At 35.2% G+C, this 21,138-nt stretch overlaps 1 protein-coding gene across 3 annotated transcripts in view; it reads left to right on the top strand.

The window, feature by feature from the left end:
- The window catches only part of LOC101901723 (alpha-N-acetylgalactosaminidase), a 488,470-nt gene that overhangs the window by 247,368 nt on the left and 219,964 nt on the right, over positions 1–21,138 (top strand). For all 3 annotated transcript variants that reach the window (XR_009343395.1, XM_059128175.1, XM_059128176.1), the window contains exon 3: positions 8,901–9,075. Coding sequence is in view for 2 of the 3 variants with exons in the window: in XM_059128175.1 (XP_058984158.1) it covers positions 8,901–9,075 (175 nt within the window). In the remaining variant the exon portion in view is untranslated. The remainder of the gene's footprint in view (positions 1–8,900; positions 9,076–21,138) is intronic.

Genomic DNA, 21,138 nt, shown 5'->3' with positions numbered 1-21,138 from the left:
GAACTTGTCTACCAATCCATAACCTCACCGAATTCTTCTGGAAAGAAAAATTTTTACAACTTAAAACATTAAGTTCAACCCATTCCTCATATATTTGACGGAAAACTTACAAGAAATTGCACAGTTTATACCGCTAGTAAGATTTTTCACTATAAGATTCTGATGTCACAGAAAATAAATTTTTACTACCATTGGCCACTATTCCACAAAAAAGAAGTTTCCAACTAAAGTCTCGGTTTGCAAAGTGAAACTTAACTTCGGCCTAGCTAGTCGGGTATATCGAACAGTTTACTATAACCGCCAGGAATTTATTGATGTACCCCTAAGCCATCGACCGGAGACACAACCATCATTTGAGATATTCTTCAAGTTAACTAGAAGCCTATAAATAGTAGATAACATCGTCGTTGCTCCCGAATTTGTAATCCGTACCTTCAGCACCGACCTGAAACCCAACATGGGTTATCGAATCCAGCTTCAACATAAATTAGATAGATCTAGTATTACCCCATCATCATAATTAAGTTAGCAATAAGATCATCAGCAAAGCAAAAATAATACGTCAACGCAACAATTTAATAGCGCCAGCCGAGGACGAGGCCTCATCCAGCAGCGGCAGCAAACAAAACACAAGCGGTGAGTTTGAAAAAATATATATATGTAATTCATATTGTACCACTAGTATTGATTTTGCTTTGCAATGTTTGATGGAATTTGTAAGTGCGATGATTTGTGTTTCTTTTTTGCATAGCAACAAGCAACAGCAAATAGATATTGATTGTTTTGTTTTGGTTCCGAGTTTTTTATGGTTCCTTTCGTACTTCCCTATTGATGCTTGTTTGCGGAACAGCTTATCTGAGCACTACAATTATTCGATCAAGCATTACCGTCCATCGAATCATTTATTTACAAATTGAATTTAATTAAATTTTATAATCATGCATATTGATATGAGTAAAGAGTATATCGTAGGCATTTTTTTTCTTGTACATTTTTTTTTGTTAAATTAAGGAGATTGAATTCATACTATTTTATAAAATACTTTATTATAGAATAAACATTTATATCATCATGAATCTGTAAGTTTTCATTTAGGGTTTCTATCAGGTGTGAACACTTAATAGACTTTATTAGAAAAGTTAGGGACTTTAAACTAAATTTTACATGGGTGCAAAGACTAAAGTCATAGGTAGGGTGGGTTTCGAGCACCATCTCCTGAAGATCTAAAGGAGGGAAGTAAGTGTATCGATTAGTAACTTGTTTTGTTTTTCTGAAATATTGACTTACTGGGGAGTTTCAAGTGTCATCAGAAACTTTGTAGGTCAAATTCTATCATTTTGGTTTTATATCTTTAGTTGTTTTACAGTTTTTTTTCTTAAGGGAGTCTAACAAATATTTTTATGTGTGACCATTGATATTTTATTTGGAGTGTGAGGAAACAAGGATCCCCCCGTGCCGACTGACCGCTAGCTTATTCAATGACTCCCGTTCGTTCCTTCACTTTAAATAGTATTTTGACGACAAATGCTGCAAGTTTAATAAATGGTTCATTACAATTATTCACCGATTTTTTTCTAATTTTCGCATTTGAATATTGTAATGGCTTATGAAAAAATTTACCTATGCAGATAACAAATTTCAAATTTGGAATGCGTAACGGAATTTGAAAAAAAAAAATAAATTTGTCAAATTATATTCAAATCGGTTCAGATTTGGATATAGCTCCCAAATATTTTTTCGGCGGATTTTACATATTTGATGCACCCAACGCGATATATATGTCCGATTCCAATGAAATTCTGGAAGGGAGGCGACATATGGTACCAAATAAATTACCAAATTATATTGAAATCAGTTGAGATTTATATATATTTCGGCAGATTTCATATATGTTATGCACCAAACACGAAATGTATGTCCGATTCCAATAAAATGTGTTACAATAATTAAGAAGAATTTCGTTACAATAATTAAGAAGCATTGACCCACAACGCTTTGCAATGGTATTAAGCTAACAGTAAAAAACTACACAACAATTTAAATGAGGATATGATTATTACTAGAAAGTTAATTGCTACCTCAAATTTATTAATTGCAACATAAATGTCACTCAACTTCAAAAGATTCAAAGTTCCTGCTTTTCTCATGGTCAGCTGTTCCTGGCATATTCACGCGTTGGTAAACCGAGCTATTTGTTTGTTTACGAATTAAAGTATTACAATAATTACGTTTTTATATTTTTGAATTTGTTTTATTTTTTTTTAACCAACAAAGACTTGTATATAAAATTTTGAATGCATTTATAATTCCGTTAAATATTTAATCATACAATGTGCACGGACTACACAATAAAAATCTTTACTATCAATTCTACGAATATATAAAAAAGTTTGATATATTTGTTCTCTTAGAGGTACATGTTGAAGAAAATAGAAATGATTATTTCATCAAACAATTATTTTACAAAACAAACATTCGATGAGATTCAGGCAGGCTTTCAAACAGGGTACTTTACATTGAACAACATCCTTAATTCTACAGCAATAGTGAAATTTAATGACAATAAAAAGGTACATACATTTTTCGTCGATTTGAAGATGCCTTTGGGTTGAATACGAAAATATGTTACGTCCAACCTAACCATACCCATAGCAGCTAAATGGATGATGTTTTTAGCGGTTTGGTACTAGTCGAATAAGGCTGAAGAAACGCCTTGGCTGAACGCGGGACAATGGCGGTTTATGGATATCATATCTAAAGTACACAACACATATTTACAAAACGCTCTTCATAGTAAACATCTTATTTATAAAGACTTAGATCACAACACCGGGGTATTATATTTATACCCTACACCACAAGGTGGTCAGGGTATTATGTCTTTGTGAATTTGTTTGTAACAGGCAAAAGGAAACGAGATAGACCCATAGTTCCTTTTGATGATGTGCATAGAATCACTTTCTGAGTTGATTTATGCATTCAGTCCGTCTGTTCATGTGTTTTTGTAAACAAAGTACAGTTCGCATTTATTGCCCTATCCAGATGAAATTTAGCACAAATCATTTGTTTGGCCCAAAGACGAACCCTATTGAAATTGGAGATAATCGGTAAAAATTTAGATATAGCTCCCATATATATCTTCGTCCGATTTGTCTTTTATTGTGCACGAAACGTGTAATATCAGCCCGAATAGTATGAAATTTTGCACATGCAACCAAATTAGACCTGAAAATAAGTATGAAAAATTTTATCGTTATTGCTCCCATATAAAACTTCGACCGATATACGTTTTATTGTGCACCAAACGTCTAATATTTGTCCAAATGGACTGAATTTTGGCACTTACGACCATAATATGCACTCCGTAACAACGATATTCAGGGAAATATATCAAATACAGTTCAGAAATATTTTTGCCAAGCAAAGTGGTGTAGGATATCATAAAGTCGTCCCCGCCCGACTTTAAGACTTTCTTTACTGGTTTACTTTTAGTACTTTCTACCATTGGGTAAAGCAAATATTTTTATATATATAAAAGTATCTGTATTCAAACGTACTTCTTTTTAAAAGAAAAAAGGAGCGTAAGGTCAAATTCGAACTATGTCAACCTATTACTCATTTGTTCTATTACGATGACTTAAGTCACTACAAAAGCTTTTATGTACTCCCACCTTTAAACTTTTCAAAAAACCATAAAGTGGGGGAGGCTGTTATGTGGGGGCCATACCAAAACGGAGACTTATGTACACAATTTTATTCTACAAGGACTGAGAGTCTTAAATACCAAATTTGAAACAATTTCGTGGTGAAATGTGACTACGGTTATCAATATACCGAATATCGGTGGGGATCGTTATATGTGTGCTATAGGAAAACGTGGACATAGATATTCAATGTTCTGCTACCGGAGCTAGAACCCATTACGAACAACAATAGCCAATTTTTAAACAAATCCTTGAAAAATGTGACAAAAAACATTTAAATGCCGAATTTCAGGAGGTACCGTCATGTGGGGGTTATAAGCAAAAGTAGACATCGTTAATCGACTTAGAATTATGGGGTATACGACGAATATTTGGGGATGTAATATACACTACTTTACGTTTTGCACTTGCTATGACAATTCATGAATCGCAAGGACAAACTCTTCATGTATGCAGACTAAATTTGGCATGTTCCTGCTTTTCTTATGGTCATCTGTACCTGGCATGTTCAGGCGTTGATAGACCGAGCAACTACGGTTGTCATATTTTTTAATTTGTTTTACTATGCCCTCCACCTTTGGAAAGGAGAGTATATTAATTTTGTCATTCCGTTTGTAACATCCCTAAATATTCGTCGTAGACCCCATAAAGTATATATACTTATAATTAGCATAAAATTCTAAGTCGATTTAACGATGTCCGTCTGTCTGTCCGTTTGTCTGTGTGTCTGTTGAAATCACGATAGCCCACATTATTTGAAGTAGAGCACCAAAATTTAGCAGAACAATTTATATTGTGTCTATTATGGTTGATATTGAAAATGAGATATATCGGTCCACGTTTTGGTATAGTCCCCATATAACGGTACCTCCCAATATTCGGTATTTTTATAATTTTTGCCACATTTAACACGGATTTGTCTGAAAACTGGGATTTGTGGTCAAACTGGGTCCAAGTTCGTGTGGCGAAACATTGCATGTATAGGACCACGATTTGGTATAGCCCCCATATAACGGTACCTCCCGACATGCAGTATTTTGATGATTTTTGCCACATTTTTTCACGGATTTGTCTAAAAATTGGTATTTGTTAGTCATAATGGGTTCTAGCTCCGGTGGCGAAACATTGTATTTGTTTTTGTATAGCCCCATATAGCGGTACCTCCCGTTATTCGCTATTTTAATAATTTTTTCCACATTTCCCCATGAATATGTCTAAAAATTGGTATTGGTTTTTATTTAAAAATTACAAAATATTCATATATAAAATTTTGAATGCACATACATCAAAAGGAGTAGCGAAGTGAAACTGATTCGGTTAGTTTTATATTAAAGTTCCGCCGGGCCTTGGAGTAATTTTTGTTTATTTTGTTTAAACATATCTACTTCTGTTTCAAAGGTGATGTAATTATAATATAAAATTAAATATATAACATAATCTTAAAAATATTGTCAAGCGATCTTTCTGAGTAAAATTTTTTTCCAACTAGCTTCTATCGATTACACCAAAAAACAGCTAATATCAGGTCAAATGAACTGAATTTCGGCAATTTCGACTGAATTCATCGTAGAAACAAGTCATCAAATTTGGTGAAAATCGGTTCAAATATAGCTATAGCTCCCATATGTATGTATGTATTATCCTATTTGGTGTTAAAGTCCTTCACATGCGTTGTGTGCACTCCACAAAAATAATCTTTGGAGTCAGATATCAGATACAGTTCAGAAATAAGTGTTTAAAATTTTGTCGAGATCGGTTCGGATTTGGATATAGCTCCCATATATATCTTTATCCGATTTCATGTTTTTTGTGCATGGACTGAATTTTGACTTTAGCCTTTATGCAAGCGCTTCGGATTTTGGAGAAAATCGGTTCAGATATAGCTATAGCTCCCAAATATATATTTCATCCGATTTGGTGTTAAAGTCTCTTACATGCGTAATATGCACTCCTCAACAATGATACTTTATACCGGGCATCAGAAAATGCTCGAAAATACCTCTGCCAAATTTTATCAAGGTCGGTTTTTATATAGCTTCGATATACGTCAGGCCAAATTGAATAGATTTTTTCATATTCAACCGAATTTTTCCATTTGTTGAAACTCTGTCCGGTAAATATATTGCTCCAAGAAACATTTTTTAATATAATCCTTATCGAAGTCATATCATGCACTCTACAGCAATGTCATTTGGATCATAGTTGGTATGAACTACCTCAGTTAAATTCCCAATATATAATTTTTTGTTAGGTAGATCTATTAAATACGCATAGTGGTGTAGGGTATCATATAGTTTTTTCCTGATTTTATTATACCCTCCACCATACAATGGAGGGTATATTAACTTTGTCATTCCGTTTATAACTCCTCAAAATACTCATATCAGACCCAACAAAGTTTGTCCGTCTGTCTGTCTGTCTGTTGTAATCACGCTAACTTTCGAACGAATTGAAAGAGAAGGCTAAAATTTTGCACACATGTTTATTTTTCCAGTAGGCAGGTTAAGTTCGTAAATGGGCCATGTAGGTCCACGTTTTCATATAGCCCTCATAAACGGTACCTCCCAATGTTCGGTATTTTGATGATTTTAGCGATATTTTTCACCAGAAGTGTTTCAAATTTGGTAGTTGAAGTTCAAAAAAATACTACCAAACAAAAAGAAAAAGATCTGCCAATAGAACTTGAGTCGAACTTGGAGATTTTCTAGTGTATAATTCGCATATGCTAAATTGCAATAAGTTCGAAATATATACTACTTTCCAGAGAACGGCCCTTGTAAGCCATCATCCAAACCAAATATGCCTCATGAGCCGCTTAACCAACGGCGAAACGCGTCGCATAGTGGTGAGTGTGTGATAGTGTCCATCTGGCTTTCCTTTTCACTGCAAATTTCAGATCATTAAGCTCGTCTCGAAAGAGAAAACAAACACAAAAAAATACTACCGCCTAAGACAGAAAATTGTCTGTGCAGGTCCACGACTTCGTATGGCCCCCATATAACAGTACCTCCCTATATTCGGTATTTTGATGATTTTAGCGACATTATTAACCGGAATAGTTTCAAATTTGGCATTTGAAGTTCGTAATGGATACTACAGCCTATGACAGAAAATTGTCTATGCTGGTTATTTCAAGTTTTTGAATTTGAATATGGTAATGGCACGTCGTATAAACACCAGTATAACGGCTGTATTCGGTATTTTTATTTATTTTTTGAAACTTTCCAAATTCTTTCCAAATGGTGAAGGGTATTGAAAGTTCGGCCCGGCCGAACTTACTGCTCTCTTACTTGTTTTTATTGCCATATTGTCAATATATATATATATATAATATTGTCAATATAATATATGGCAACATGAATTCAGTAAACTTCACTGTAAAAGACAAAAGGAAAATTTAGCTTATCGGACAGTTCATATTTAAATTAAACTTGAAGTAATGAAAAATATTTTATCTGTCAGAAAGATGTAATAACCGGCCATAGGTCGATTACCATATTTTATATTGATAACACAGCGATAACAGCAAAATTTATTCAAATAAAAAATGGATAACGCAAAACGTTTATTTTGTATTGAAGAACTTGAAGATATGTATATACGAAAACATTGAACGAAAAAATTACCGATTTATTTCACGACACTAATTAGAAAATCGTTTTGTTTTTAATTTGAAAGTAACAGTTACATTTACATTTTTTGTCATATCTCTGAAAATGCATTTATTTTAAAGGAAATATGTAATAATGAAAAACCCGATAATGTGAAAGAAAAAATCTAAGAAATGGCCTATATATTATTACGCCTTCAGTAAAAATACTTTACTCTTATGGAATTGGTGACTTATACTCCACAGTTGGAGCGGTATAAAGAAATCAGTTAAAAAATCGACCGATGGAAGCTAAATCCAAATCTGAACCGATTTCAATATAATTTGCGCTTCATTTTCCAAATTTTATCTGAGATGGATCAATAGATATGGTGATACAGAATATAAATTTTTTAGCTGATGCTATATTTCCAGTTCCATGTGGAATTTCGTTTTGTGTATTATTTTTAAGCTTAAACCAGTAAAGAAAGTCCTAAAGTCGGGCGGGGCCGATTTTATGATACCCTACACCATTTTGCTAATTTAGTTGAGCTCCACTTAATAATTAAAAGTTTTTATGGGAGAATTCAATCATACACGCTATGATTATAATTATAATTTAAAATTCAAAGGACTAAATATGCCGAAGCATTTGTATCTTTTGAATTCGGACTTGTATTGCCCATTTGGTGCGAAATTAATTTGAAATCGGATAAAAATATATATGGGAACTATATCCAAATCTGAACCGATCTCGAAAAAATTTGGCAAAGATATTTCTGAGCTGTATTTGATATATTTCCCTGAATATCGTTGTTACGGAGTGCATATTACGGCTGTGGGTAACAAATACAATAAATCGGATGAACAATATATATGGGAGCTATAACTATATCTGAACCGATCTTCACCAAATTTGGCATACTACCTTCTAGACTAAATTCGGTCGTATGTGCCAAATTCCATCCCATTTCGACAAATATTAGACGTTTGGTGCTCAATAAAAGGCAAATCGGACGAAGTTATATATGGGAGATATATCTAAATTTTTACCGATTATCTCCAATTTCAATAGGGTTCGTCCTTGGGCCAAACAAATGTTGTTTGGAAAATTTCATCTCAATCGGATAATAAAAGCGACCTGCATTTTGTTCACAAGAATACATGGACAGACGGACGGACAGACGGACCGACAGACGGACGGACAGACGGACTGACATACATAAATCAACTCAGAAAGTGATTCTATGCAGATCATCAAAAGGAACTATGGGTCTATCTCGTTTCCTTTGCCTGTTACAAACAAATGCACAAAGACATAATACCCTGGCCACCTTGTGGTGTAGGGTATAAAGAAGATGCCATTGTGAAAAAGCAGTAGCTACCTATCTATCTATCTATCTATCTATCTATCTATCTATCTATCAAAAATTCATTTGTTTTAACGGTAAAATGTAATATTGAAAACCCCATAATGTGCCTCCAGAATTTATTTCTGTATTATTTGTAAAAGTTAAATGTTTAGTATGTATAAAATAAATCTGTCAGCTACAAAGTTTTAAGTATATCTGTAATAACGTTTTTCTGTTTTTACAATATCTTTTTAGCGAGCACTTGTTTAAAACCATGGCAGATCTTCTTATAACTGATGGTTATGCATCTGTCGGATACGAATATATTAATATTGACGATTGCTGGTTAGAGAAAAAAAGGTCTTTAAATGGCCACCTGGTGCCTGATAAATTGAGATTTCCTAGTGGTATGAAATCTCTTGCAAACTATGTGAGCATAAATATTTAAAACTGTATATATGAAGAAACAGCATATATCCATTATTTTTAAAATAACATAAAAAAATTCTGTATAAAGAAAATTTAATGTTACCGAATTGAGTTAAAATGTATCTCATAGTATGTACAATATACATATGAGAACAATATCGCCACATATTTAATACCATTTTGTAATGGGGGGCTTGTAATTCTATTTTAAGCAAATTTATTAGTTTTTCTCAATTTTTGATTGAAACACATATTTTTCTTTACAAAATGAGGAATTCGTTTTTATACCCTCCACCATACTATGGAGGGTATATGAACTTTGTCATTCCGTTTGTAACTCCTCGAAATACTCATGTCAGACCCAACAAAGTATATATATTCTTGATCAGCGTAAAATTCTAAGTCAATTTAGCGATGTCCGTCTGTCTGTCTGTTGTAATCACGCTATCTTTCGAATGAATTGAGATAGATGGCTAAAATTTTGCACACATGTTTATTTTTCCAGTAGGCAGGTTAAGTTCGTAAATGGGCCATGTAGGTCCAAGTTTTCATATAGCCCCCATATAACGGTACCTCCTTATATTCGACATTATTCACGGGAATTGTTTCAAATTTGGTATTTGAAGTTCAAAATGGATACTACACCCTAAGACAGAAAATTGTCTGTGCAGGTCCACGTCTTCATATAGCCCCCATATAACGGTACCTCCCTATATTCGGTATTTTGATTATTTTAGCGAAATTATTCACCGGAATTGTTTCAAAATTGGTATTTGAAGTTCGTTATGGGAACTACAGTCTGTGACAGAAAATTGTATATGCAGGTCCAGGTCTTCGTATAGGCCCCATATATCAGTACCTCCCTATATTCGGTATTTTGTCGATTTTAGGTACAATACCCACCGAAATTGTTTGAGATGTGGTATTTAAAGTTCGTAATGGATGCTACAGCCTGTGACAGAAATTTGTCTATGCTGGTCCAGGTCTTCGCACAGCACCAATTTAACGGCAGCTCCTTATATACGATATTTTGATGATTTTAGCTACATTATTCACCGTTTTTTTCATGTTTCGAATTTGCATATGGTAATGGCTTATGACAAACAATGCCTATGTATGTCCACGTCGTATAGACCCCTATATAACGGCTATATTCGGTATTTTTAAAATTTTAACAGAATTTCTTAAGGATTTTATTTTTAAAAATTTCCAAATTCGTTGGAAATGGTGGTGGGTATTAAAAGTTCGGCCCGGCCGAACTTGCTGCTTTTTAACTTGTTATTCTCTAACATTTAGACATTTTATCTACGTCAACCATTGATTTTCGTCATCAGAATTGATAATAATTTCTAAATTGAATTTAACTATTGTAAATAAGGTGTCATCGCTTTATAAAAGTTATGGACCCATAAAGTAAGTTAAAGAGTACAAATCTTTGTCGATTAAATTATGTCCGTGATCTTCTCCGTTCTCCATTTGCAATTACGATAGAGCCTACCAATTTTAATATGCGTCTTTCAGACTTAGCACATATTATTCTTAGAATTATTGATGTTACAAAAGGTATATATTTGTTCTCATTTAGATATAGCCCTCATATAATATTATCTCCTAATATTCGTTGACTAAATATGCTCCAGTGTGTCATTTTATGATTTCAGTACACTTAAGTCTAGTCCTTTAAAACTGATATCCCATATAACCTGCCGATTTGAGCTATTTTGAAGGCCTCAAAAGCATTTTCGGGGTTATAAATCATTTGTTAAACAAATCGTTATATTATCGTTTTTAATTAAATTTTCAAACCTCAATTGTCAGTATTATAAAGTTCTTGGCAATATTTTTCAAATCAAAAGTAATTTTGAATTCGTAACTTTTAGAAGACCATGTTTGTGCAAAATCCTATTTCAATTCATCTATATCCGTCTGTGTATGTGGCCGTTCGTTAAAATCGCAATAAAGTCGAAAAATTTAGGTTAATCTTTGAACATTTATACAATATTAAAAGGAAGTTAGAATATATGCGTTTCGTTTAGGTATAATAATACCGTTAAACATTCGTGCTTTTGTATGTTTTTGTTATAATTTCTACCGAATTAACTGTAATTTGACATTTAAAGTTTTCCGTATTGTGAAATCAATACCGGCAATAACTGCTTACTACTTAATTTACTATCGTTCGCCATTATGCATAGCCCCAATTTAAAAGTACGTGCAGATTTTAAATGTTTTGATGCTTTGAGAAGTATTTTTTAATCAAAATTGTATAGAATGTATGCAAAATTTCTCGATTTTGTTTTTTTTTTTTTGAATAAGAATTTTCTATTTTAAAAGGCATTCTGAAACAATTCTATAAATACGATTTTTCTAGAGGTTTTTTTTTAAAATGTTCATTCGTGAAAACGTTTCCATTATATAAATACAAATAATTAAAAGAACGTTAGAGTCAATTCATCCAAGCAGTTCTCAACAAATGTATTACTACATTTTTTTAAATTATATATATATATATATATATATATATATATATATATATATATATATATATATATATATATATATATATATATATATATATATATATATATATATATATATATATATATATATATATATATATATATATATATATATATATATATATATATATATATATATATATATATATATATATTATACTATATATATATATATATATATATATATATTTATATATATATATATTATACTATATATATACTAAGTATGGAACAATCTTTGGCAAATATTAGGATTTGAGCTAATTCGAAAAATGGGCGTAAAAGTAGGCGTGGTAATAAAAACCAAACTCGGGGTAGGACGAAAATTTTAAAAAAATATTCAAATCCGTTCAGCCGTTCTCAGCTGATTATCAGCCGATTACCAACGAAAAACAACTGAATATATATATATATATATATATATTTGAATATTTTTTTAAAATTTTCGTCCTACCCCGAGTTTGGTTTTTATTACCACGCCTACTTTTACGCCCATATTAAAAAGTAGTCATAATCAGTTCCTCTGCCCCAAATAAATACTAAGGGTTGCATGGAAAGTCAGCAGTATTTTCAAACCGATTGTTAACACATACGTACCTACATACATATTTATATTTAAGTTGTATTTTAGTTGTGACGTATTTACAGCTTTATTCTAGTTTGTAAATTCAGCTTTTTCATGTAAGCCATTTATTAACGTTTATTTAGGTTCATTTTTTTTTTTTTTTTAACTGAATCCCACTAGGTCCGATTTATATTAACATTTTTTGGTGACCCCGACGTGATCCTTTTACCCCACAAGTGGTAAAGGATTTGAATCGTAATACGCGTTCGTTTACACACATCCTTTTACCTCACAAGTGGTAAAGGATTTTGGTCGTTATACGCGTTCGTTAACACACATTCTATTACCCCACAAGTGGCAAAAGAGGTTGATCGTGATACGTGTCGTTAAACACAGCCTTTTGCCCCACAAGTGGTAAAGGACTTGGCAACATATATCCGGTTTTGTCAGGTGTGATACACACGCATCTTGTACACAAATTTCTTTGGAAATTTAAATCTCAACAATCGTACTGAGTTTAAATATTAACAATAGTCCAACAAGAAGTAAGGGGCAGTAATTTCGAAAAATTCATAGCGATCATTAAGAAGGCACCTCTTGAAAGAAGAACTGAGGAGTTTTACATTGGCAAGCGTAAGGAGCTAGAGCAGCTTTGGCAGACGTTTGAAACGGCAGAAAACCAGATCCGCAAAGATTCATCATTGGGAGAGGATGATCCGTATATAGCGGAGAATCTGTACCAGGCCATAGGAGAAAAGTTCAATGCAACAGTGGACTATATAAAGGCGGAGTTGGAGAAGCTGAAGTCTGCCAAGGTCAATCCAGATAAACCTGCAAAGACATGATCGCCAGAAAATGATTCAGAACCCCAAGCATCAGCCCAGGTTAAGGAACCTGCGTCTGCTCAAGTTTTCTGAACCAGCCAACAGGAACCTCATCAACCGCTTCTATCAAAGCTATGCATGATACGGCGAGGAATGTATGCTAGCCCTGAACAACCTGGATATTGATACTTCGACGTGGGATGCGCTATTGATCCAATTGATTACGAAGAAGTTGGATCATACCGAAAAGGCCGAAGGAGGTCCCTTCCATGAAAGAACTGTTTGCATTTTTGGAATTGCAGTTTGAGTCGATGGAATCGATTGGGAAAGTGGCAACTGCTCACAAAGGTTCAAGCAAAGCTGTTTCGTCCATAACATCAATGGAGAATCACAGTAATTGTAAGCTATGCAAAAATGATCAACATCGTCTTTATCAGTAAGCAATTCTTGGCGATGTCGGAATCTGAAAGACTTCAATGGATACAACAACATAAAATGTGCGTGAACTGATTTAAGGCTGATCGTATAGCGAAAAACTGCACATCTGGTAACTGCAAGAAATGTAATAATAAACACTATACGTTGTTACATTTATCAAGGAGATCTCAATCATCATCAACGGGCTTGAATCAAACGTCAACCACAATTAGCAATCATACACCGGTCAATACTGCTGTAATTTCTTCGGCATCAGCAGAAGATCAGAAGAACGTAATTCTTGCCACTGTTGTATGTCAGGCGAGTTCAGAGCTGTGCTTGATTCCGGTTCACAAGTAAATATTGTTACAAAACGGCTGAATAAAAGGTTATCAATTGCAACAACAGAAACCTCTTTGTCTATTGACGGAGTTGGAAAAATCCAGATGAAGGCTTATCATCGTGTGAACATGCAAATGTTGTCTAACAATTCTGGATTTCCATCTTATTTGGAAGCATTTATTTTACCAACGATTATACCTGCACAACCGAATCACGATTTGGACATATCTAACTGTCAGATTCCAACGAACATTAAATTGGCGGATCCAAATTTTAATATTCAAGGAAAAATCGACATCCTACTCGGGGCGGAGTTTTACTTCAGCCTAATGCAACCGGGTACAATAAAACTGAATAATAATCAACCAATTCTGCAGAATACTGCGCTTGGCTGGATTGTAGGCGGCTTAATAAAACAATCATCAACGAACGTCACATCAGCAGCGCTAACATGTGCAATTTTCGATAGTGAAACTTCACTGGCACAAGCAATTGAGAGGTTATGGAAACTCGAGGAAGTAGCATCAACAGAAAGGGTAAAGGGTCTCCGCTGAAAACCCGCTGCGATTCTCATTGTAATCAGCATGTCCCGAAAGATCAGAGCGGTCGATTCATTGTTAGTCTTCCTTTCCAAGAATCTCCAACAACATTGGGAAAATCTCATGCGATGGCGTATAACCTGTTCATGAGTCTTGAACGTCGGCTTCTTCAGAAGGATGTTATCCGCATGCAAGTTCATGTAGGAATATGAAATGGTAGGACACATGCAGAAAATTGACGTGAATATAGTGTCGAAACCTAAATATTTCATTCCGCATCACTGTGTCCTGAAACCAGATAGTACCACGACAAAATTAAGGGTGGTATTTGATGCATCCGCGAAAACGTCATCGGGTCATTCGTTAAATGACTTAATGTACACAGGACCAACTGTGCAAAGCGAACTGTTCTCTATCCTGCTACGGTTTCGATTACCAAAGTTTGTATTCACAACTGACATTGAAAAAATGTATAGACAAATCTTAATTCACCCCGATGATCAGAAATATCAACTTATCATTTGGAGGGATCGAGAACAGGGATTGCACCCAGTTAGCTATTACAAGCTCAATACTGCTACATATGGAAATCGTGCAGCACCATACCTTGCCACAAAGTGTCTACAGAAAATCGCAGACGATGGTCTCGGTGGTTCTTATAGCTTCAACATAGCGATGGAGACGCAAAAGGAATTGATAATCATTTTGAAAAAGCACGGCTTCAACTTAAGAAAATGGTAGTCAAACAGTCCAAGATTGCTAAAGGATATACCTTATAGTGATCGGGAAGTCAATCTAGATTTTGATGAAAGCAAAACGATAAAGACTTTTTGACTATTTTGGATGCCTAAGGCCGACCATTTTTGCGTATTGATCATTGTCAAGTAATAACGGAACGATCAGTTACGTCTGAGCTAGCGAAACTCTTTGATCCACTTAGTCTGCTTGCACCAATTATTGTAAAAGCAAAGAGGTTTATCCAGCAGCTGTGGCAACATGCATTAGGATGGGATGAACGGAAATTGTCCTTGCCTGGATAAAATCCCAGTCAACCTTATATAAGACATTTGTGGCAAATAGGGAGTCAGTCATTCAAACATTGTCATTACCAGAGCAATGGAAGCACGTTCCGTCAAAGCAGAATCCTGCCGACATGCTTTCTCGAGGCCTGCAACCAGTAGACCTAGATAAGAGCCGATTATGGTTTCATGGTCCAGTTTTTCTTCACGGAAAGGAGGAGTTGTGGCCTGCTAAATGTCCTCCTCAAAATGCTCTTACCAATAACATGGAGCTAAAGGTTGCCGCTACGACTGCTATAGTAACCTCTGACATCCACTTTATAGATGGAATCGATCACAAAAATTCCTTCAGGAGACTACAAAGGATTGTGTCATACGTCCTCAGATTCATAAGAAATGCAAAGGTCTCAGCGGCCCAGAAGTAAGGCCCCTAACCCTGAGGAGTTAGATGACTCCCTCCGGTTAATTACTCATGCTATACAATCGGCAGAATTCGCAACTGAAATAAAAGAGTTGAAAGCTGAGAAGCAAATTAGCAAACACAGCTCTCTATGCAGCCTGTTGCCGTACTTGGATGAAGAAGGTGTCCTTCGCGTAGGTGGAAGATTGGAACATTCTATGCTTCAATCGGAGGCAATAATATTGCCATATAACGGTCCATTAGTAAAGTTATTATTTACGATGATTCATGAAGAAAACAAACATTGTGGACCTCAAGCGGTGTTAAACACAATAAGACAACGATTTTGGCCAATCAGAGGGAAAATAACTGCCACATCAACGATTCAAAAATGTATAAGGTGCACCAGAGCACGACCCCAGCTGTATCAACAAATAATGGGATAGCTGCCAGCAACAAGAGTAACTTCCGCAAGGCCATTTATAAACTCTGGAGTTGACTATTGTGGGCAATTTTGGATACATTACAAAGTGAGGGGTAAGCGACCAACCAAGGCTTATGTAGCTGTCTTCTGCTGCTTTGCGACAAAGGCAGTTTACCTAGAACTTGTGTCTGATTTATCCACAGAAGCTTTTATTGGCGCACTTTAACGCTTCATTGCGCGGCGTGGACACTGCCAAAAAATATTGTGACAATGCTACGAACTTCGTTGGAGGCAAGAATAATTTAGCGGAGCTATCTGAAAATATATATTCGGATAAAGCGCAAGAATCAAGTTTTTCAACCTCAAGCGCTAAAGGCATTCACTTTCATTTCATCCCACCAAGAGCACCGAATTTCGGAGGTTTATGGGAAGCAGCAGTGAAGTCCGCGAAACGCCTCTTGGTACGTAGCGTGTCAACGGAAAACCTAACACATGAGGAATTGGAAACGATCATAATCGGGATAGAAGCAATCCTAAATTCCCTGCCGCTCACGCCTTTGTCAAACGATCCTGATTGTCTTGAAGCACTGACACCAGGACACTTTTTAAGGCTTCGGGGAGGCTTTAACTACACAAGTAGACAGCAGAGCAGAATCTGTTAAGACCTCTAGCACATCTTATTGGAAGCTGCTCTCACATATCAAGCAGAAGTTCTGGAGAAGATGGTCGGATAAATACCTGCACGAACTGCAACAACGGAACAAATGGAGGAGAAAGATGAACAATCTTCGGAAAGGTGATATGGTCATCATCAAGGAAGATAATTTACCGACGATGAAGTGGCCATTGGGAAGAATTCTCAATGTGTTCGCTGGTGACGATGGAGCTGTATGAGTTGCTGATGTGAAAACATCAACTGGAGTATACAAACGGGCCATTCAGAGGCTGGCTCCACTGTTTCCAGAGGAGCATAGTGAATTATCCACAGACCAGACAACGCAGGGTGACATCGGCTCTTCTAGGCAAGAGGAAGATGGGAAAGATACCATCCCGAGTAAAAGAATGAAGATCGCAAATAGCCCCATAATACTATCAGTAATATTAGCCTTGCTTCTAATGCCTGTGGTCCTATGCGACATTCTGAAAATAACGCAATTTCACAATGATCCGGGATTATGTTTTGAAGGCTTGGGAACAGTGAAACTTAACACGGCAGAATGGAAAATGTTGGTGTATTACGATTTAACGCCTTTTACATCAGAAATAAAGACACTTTCAACCGGTTTACAATCGCTGCAGCAGATGTGTCCTGTAATTCAGCAACACGAGATGTGTGACATGTTCGTGAGCAATCTCAAACACATAAAAAATGAACTACTACAGGAAAATGAGTTATTTACCAACAGACGGTTTGAAAGATCTCCATTCAATATAGTCGGCAATATTGTTCGTTCCCTTTTTGGTGCCCTTGATGCTGATTATGCGGAAGAAATGTCTAAAACCATTAGCAAGGCAAGAATCGAGCACATATCGAAAGCCCAAACTTCAATAGTTGACTCTACCATTAATGTCATAAAACAGGATGAGATCGGCAATCAACAAAAGATACAAGAGATCTCAGAAATGGTTGAGAAATAAGCAAAAAAATAATGGCAAAATAAGTCCACTTTTACTGTCTCCTCATCAATTGAGAGAAGAAATTAACATAATCAAGGCTAATCTTCCAATTTCGCATGCTTTACCAACGGACAATGAAAACTTGATTAAACTCTATAAACTTATGAGCGTCAAGGGTGCAGTGACAAAGCATGAAGTCATCTTCGAGGTCAGGATACCCTTAGTCAATTAACAGTTTTTTGAACTATTCAAGGTAGTACCCGTTCCAACAATAAGGAATGACACTGTAATAGCCATTAAGCCAGAAAAGTCATACTTGGCTACAGATGCGCACAGAGACGAATACATACTTTTCCAACCTGAGGACATATCAAGATGCCTTAAATCAAAGAATGACGAATACATATGTAGAAATCACCGTTTCAAACTCCGGAGGAACGCAGTCGCCAACTCCTGTGAAGTCAACATTTTTAATAATCATTCAACTGCCAATTGCAATCTCAACAAGATTATTGGAAATACTGTATGGAGCCAATTTCATCATCAAAATAGATGGATCTTCGCTACTACTGTCGATGTTGAATCTTCTATTGTAGGCGGTACGGAGACAAATCTTATCATCATCAAGTATGCCGGAATAATGGAAATGGGTTCCAACTGTGTCATGAAGAACCATTTTGTTACCATACATGGACATTTTGAACCCTCAAATAGCATACACACTTCATATGTGAGATTAAAAGACATCCTTTTTATAAGTCCATCACAGGAAAAAGATTTTAACGCTCACGAACACTACTTTTTACAAGGTTCATCTGGAAGTATTGGATAATATACAACGGCAGTTGAATGAATCAACTCTTAAGCATTTGCCACAACTTATCCACTCCACCACTCTTCACCATCATGCAGTTAGCTACACCTCGTTATGTTGCTGCATTATTATTCTGCTTGGTCTGCTGAGTTGGAGAATGCATTTAAGGTTCAACAAACCAGCTCAATTTACACCTACTCCAGCTGTAAGAATTCACCAATCAGCGACAAATGGCTCCGTTTCTGCTTGAATACTGTCAACGCGGCGGAGAATGTTAACACATACGCATCTATGTACATATTTATATTTAAGTTGTATTTTAGTTGTGACGTATTTACAGCCGTATTCTGGTTTGTTAATTCAGCATTTTTATGTAAGCCATTTATTAACGTTTATTTAGGTTCATTGACTATTTGCAATATTTAACAATTTCATTTATTTACTTTGTATTAATAATATTTGACCTAGTTTTACTTTATGCAATTCATCAATTATGCTAAGAAATTATTTGTATAAAAGAATGAAAATAATAAAGAGTTAGTCAGTTGTCTCTGACCCCAAACAGATACCTAGGGTTGGAGGGAGAGTCAAGAGTACGTCATATGCTAACTATGGAACACATATCTTCATTATTTGGACATATATTAGGTAAAACGTAAACCGTATGTCCAAATAATGAAGATATGTGTTCCATAGTTAGTATATGACGTACTCTTGACTCTCCCTCCAACCCTAGGTATCTGTTTGGGGTCAGAGAAACTGGCCACACATACTTCTTTAAATATCTGTATATATAAAAATCAATTGTTGTTCGTTGGTAATGAAATCAGTTGAGAACGGCTGGACCGATTTCCATTATTTTTTGGTACAAACGTTCTTCATACCCCGAGTTAGGTTTTTAAAGAAAAAATATTGACCACGCCTACTTTTACGCCCACTATTTCGATTTATCTAAAATACTTATATTTGCAAAAATAATGAAGATATCGGTGTTAATATAAATCGGACCTAGTGGGATTCAGTTCAAACACCTAAATTTGAACTGACACTTACAGTCCTTAAAATTCTCCTTACAAGCACATAAACTTGAAGGAAAGACGATGTTTATTAAATAAACCCAAATTGGTTATGGTCGCTTCATAAAAGACAACTGACTAACTCTTTATTATTTTCATTCTTTTATACAAATAATTTCTTAGCATAATTGATGAATTGCATAAAGTAAAACTTGGTCAAATATTATTAATACAAAGTGAATAAATGAAATTGTTAAATATTGCAAATAGTCAATGAACCTAAAAAAACGTTAATAAATGGCTTACATAAAAATGCTGAATTAACAAACTAGAATACGGCTGTAAATACGTCACAACTAAAATACAACTTAAATATAAATATGTACATAGATGCGTATGTGTTAACATTCTCCGCCGCGTTGACAGTATTCAAGCAGAAACGGAGCCATTTGTCGCTGATTGGTGAATTCTTACAGCTGGAGTAGGTGTAAATTGAGCTGGTTTGTTGAACCTTAAATGCATTCTCCAACTCAGCAGACCAAGCAGAATAATAATGCAGCAACATAACGAGGTGTAGCTAACTGCATGATGGTGAAGAGTGGTGGAGTGGATAAGTTGTGGCAAATGCTTAAGAGTTGATTCATTCAACTGCCGTTGTATATTATCCAATACTTCCAGATGAACCTTGTAAAAAGTAGTGTTTGTGAGCGTTAAAATCTTTTTCCTGTGATGGACTTATAAAAAGGATGTCTTTTAATCTCACATATGAAGTGTGTATGCTATTTGAGGGTTCAAAATGTCCATGTATGGTAACAAAATGGTTCTTCATGACACAGTTGGAACCCATTTCCATTATTCCGGCATACTTGATGATGATAAGATTTGTCTCCGTACCGCCTACAATAGAAGATTCAACATCGACAGTAGTAGCGAAGATCCATCTATTTTGATGATGAAATTGGCTCCATACAGTATTTCCAATAATCTTGTTGAGATTGCAATTGGCAGTTGAATGATTATTAAAAATGTTGACTTCACAGGAGTTGGCGACTGCGTTCCTCCGGAGTTTGAAACGGTGATTTCTACATATGTATTCGTCATTCTTTGATTTAAGGCATCTTGATATGTCCTCAGGTTGGAAAAGTATGTATTCGTCTCTGTGCGCATCTGTAGCCAAGTATGACTTTTCTGGCTTAATGGCTATTACAGTGTCATTCCTTATTGTTGGAACGGGTACTACCTTGAATAGTTCAAAAAACTGTTAATTGACTAAGGGTATCCTGACCTCGAAGATGACTTCATGCTTTGTCACTGCACCCTTGACGCTCATAAGTTTATAGAGTTTAATCAAGTTTTCATTGTCCGTTGGTAAAGCATGCGAAATTGGAAGATTAGCCTTGATTATGTTAATTTCTTCTCTCAATTGATGAGGAGACAGTAAAAGTGGACTTATTTTGCCATTATTTTTTTGCTTATTTCTCAACCATTTCTGAGATCTCTTATATCTTTTGTTGATTGCCGATCTCATCCTGTTTTATGACATTAATGGTAGAGTCAACTATTGAAGT

Source organism: Musca domestica, unplaced genomic scaffold (genome assembly GCF_030504385.1).
Source record: "Musca domestica strain aabys unplaced genomic scaffold, Musca_domestica.polishedcontigs.V.1.1 5, whole genome shotgun sequence".
Lineage (NCBI taxonomy): Eukaryota > Metazoa > Arthropoda > Insecta > Diptera > Muscidae > Musca > Musca domestica.
The sequence above is the reverse complement of the archived record's forward strand: the minus strand, read 5'-3'. Positions and strand labels throughout refer to the sequence as shown.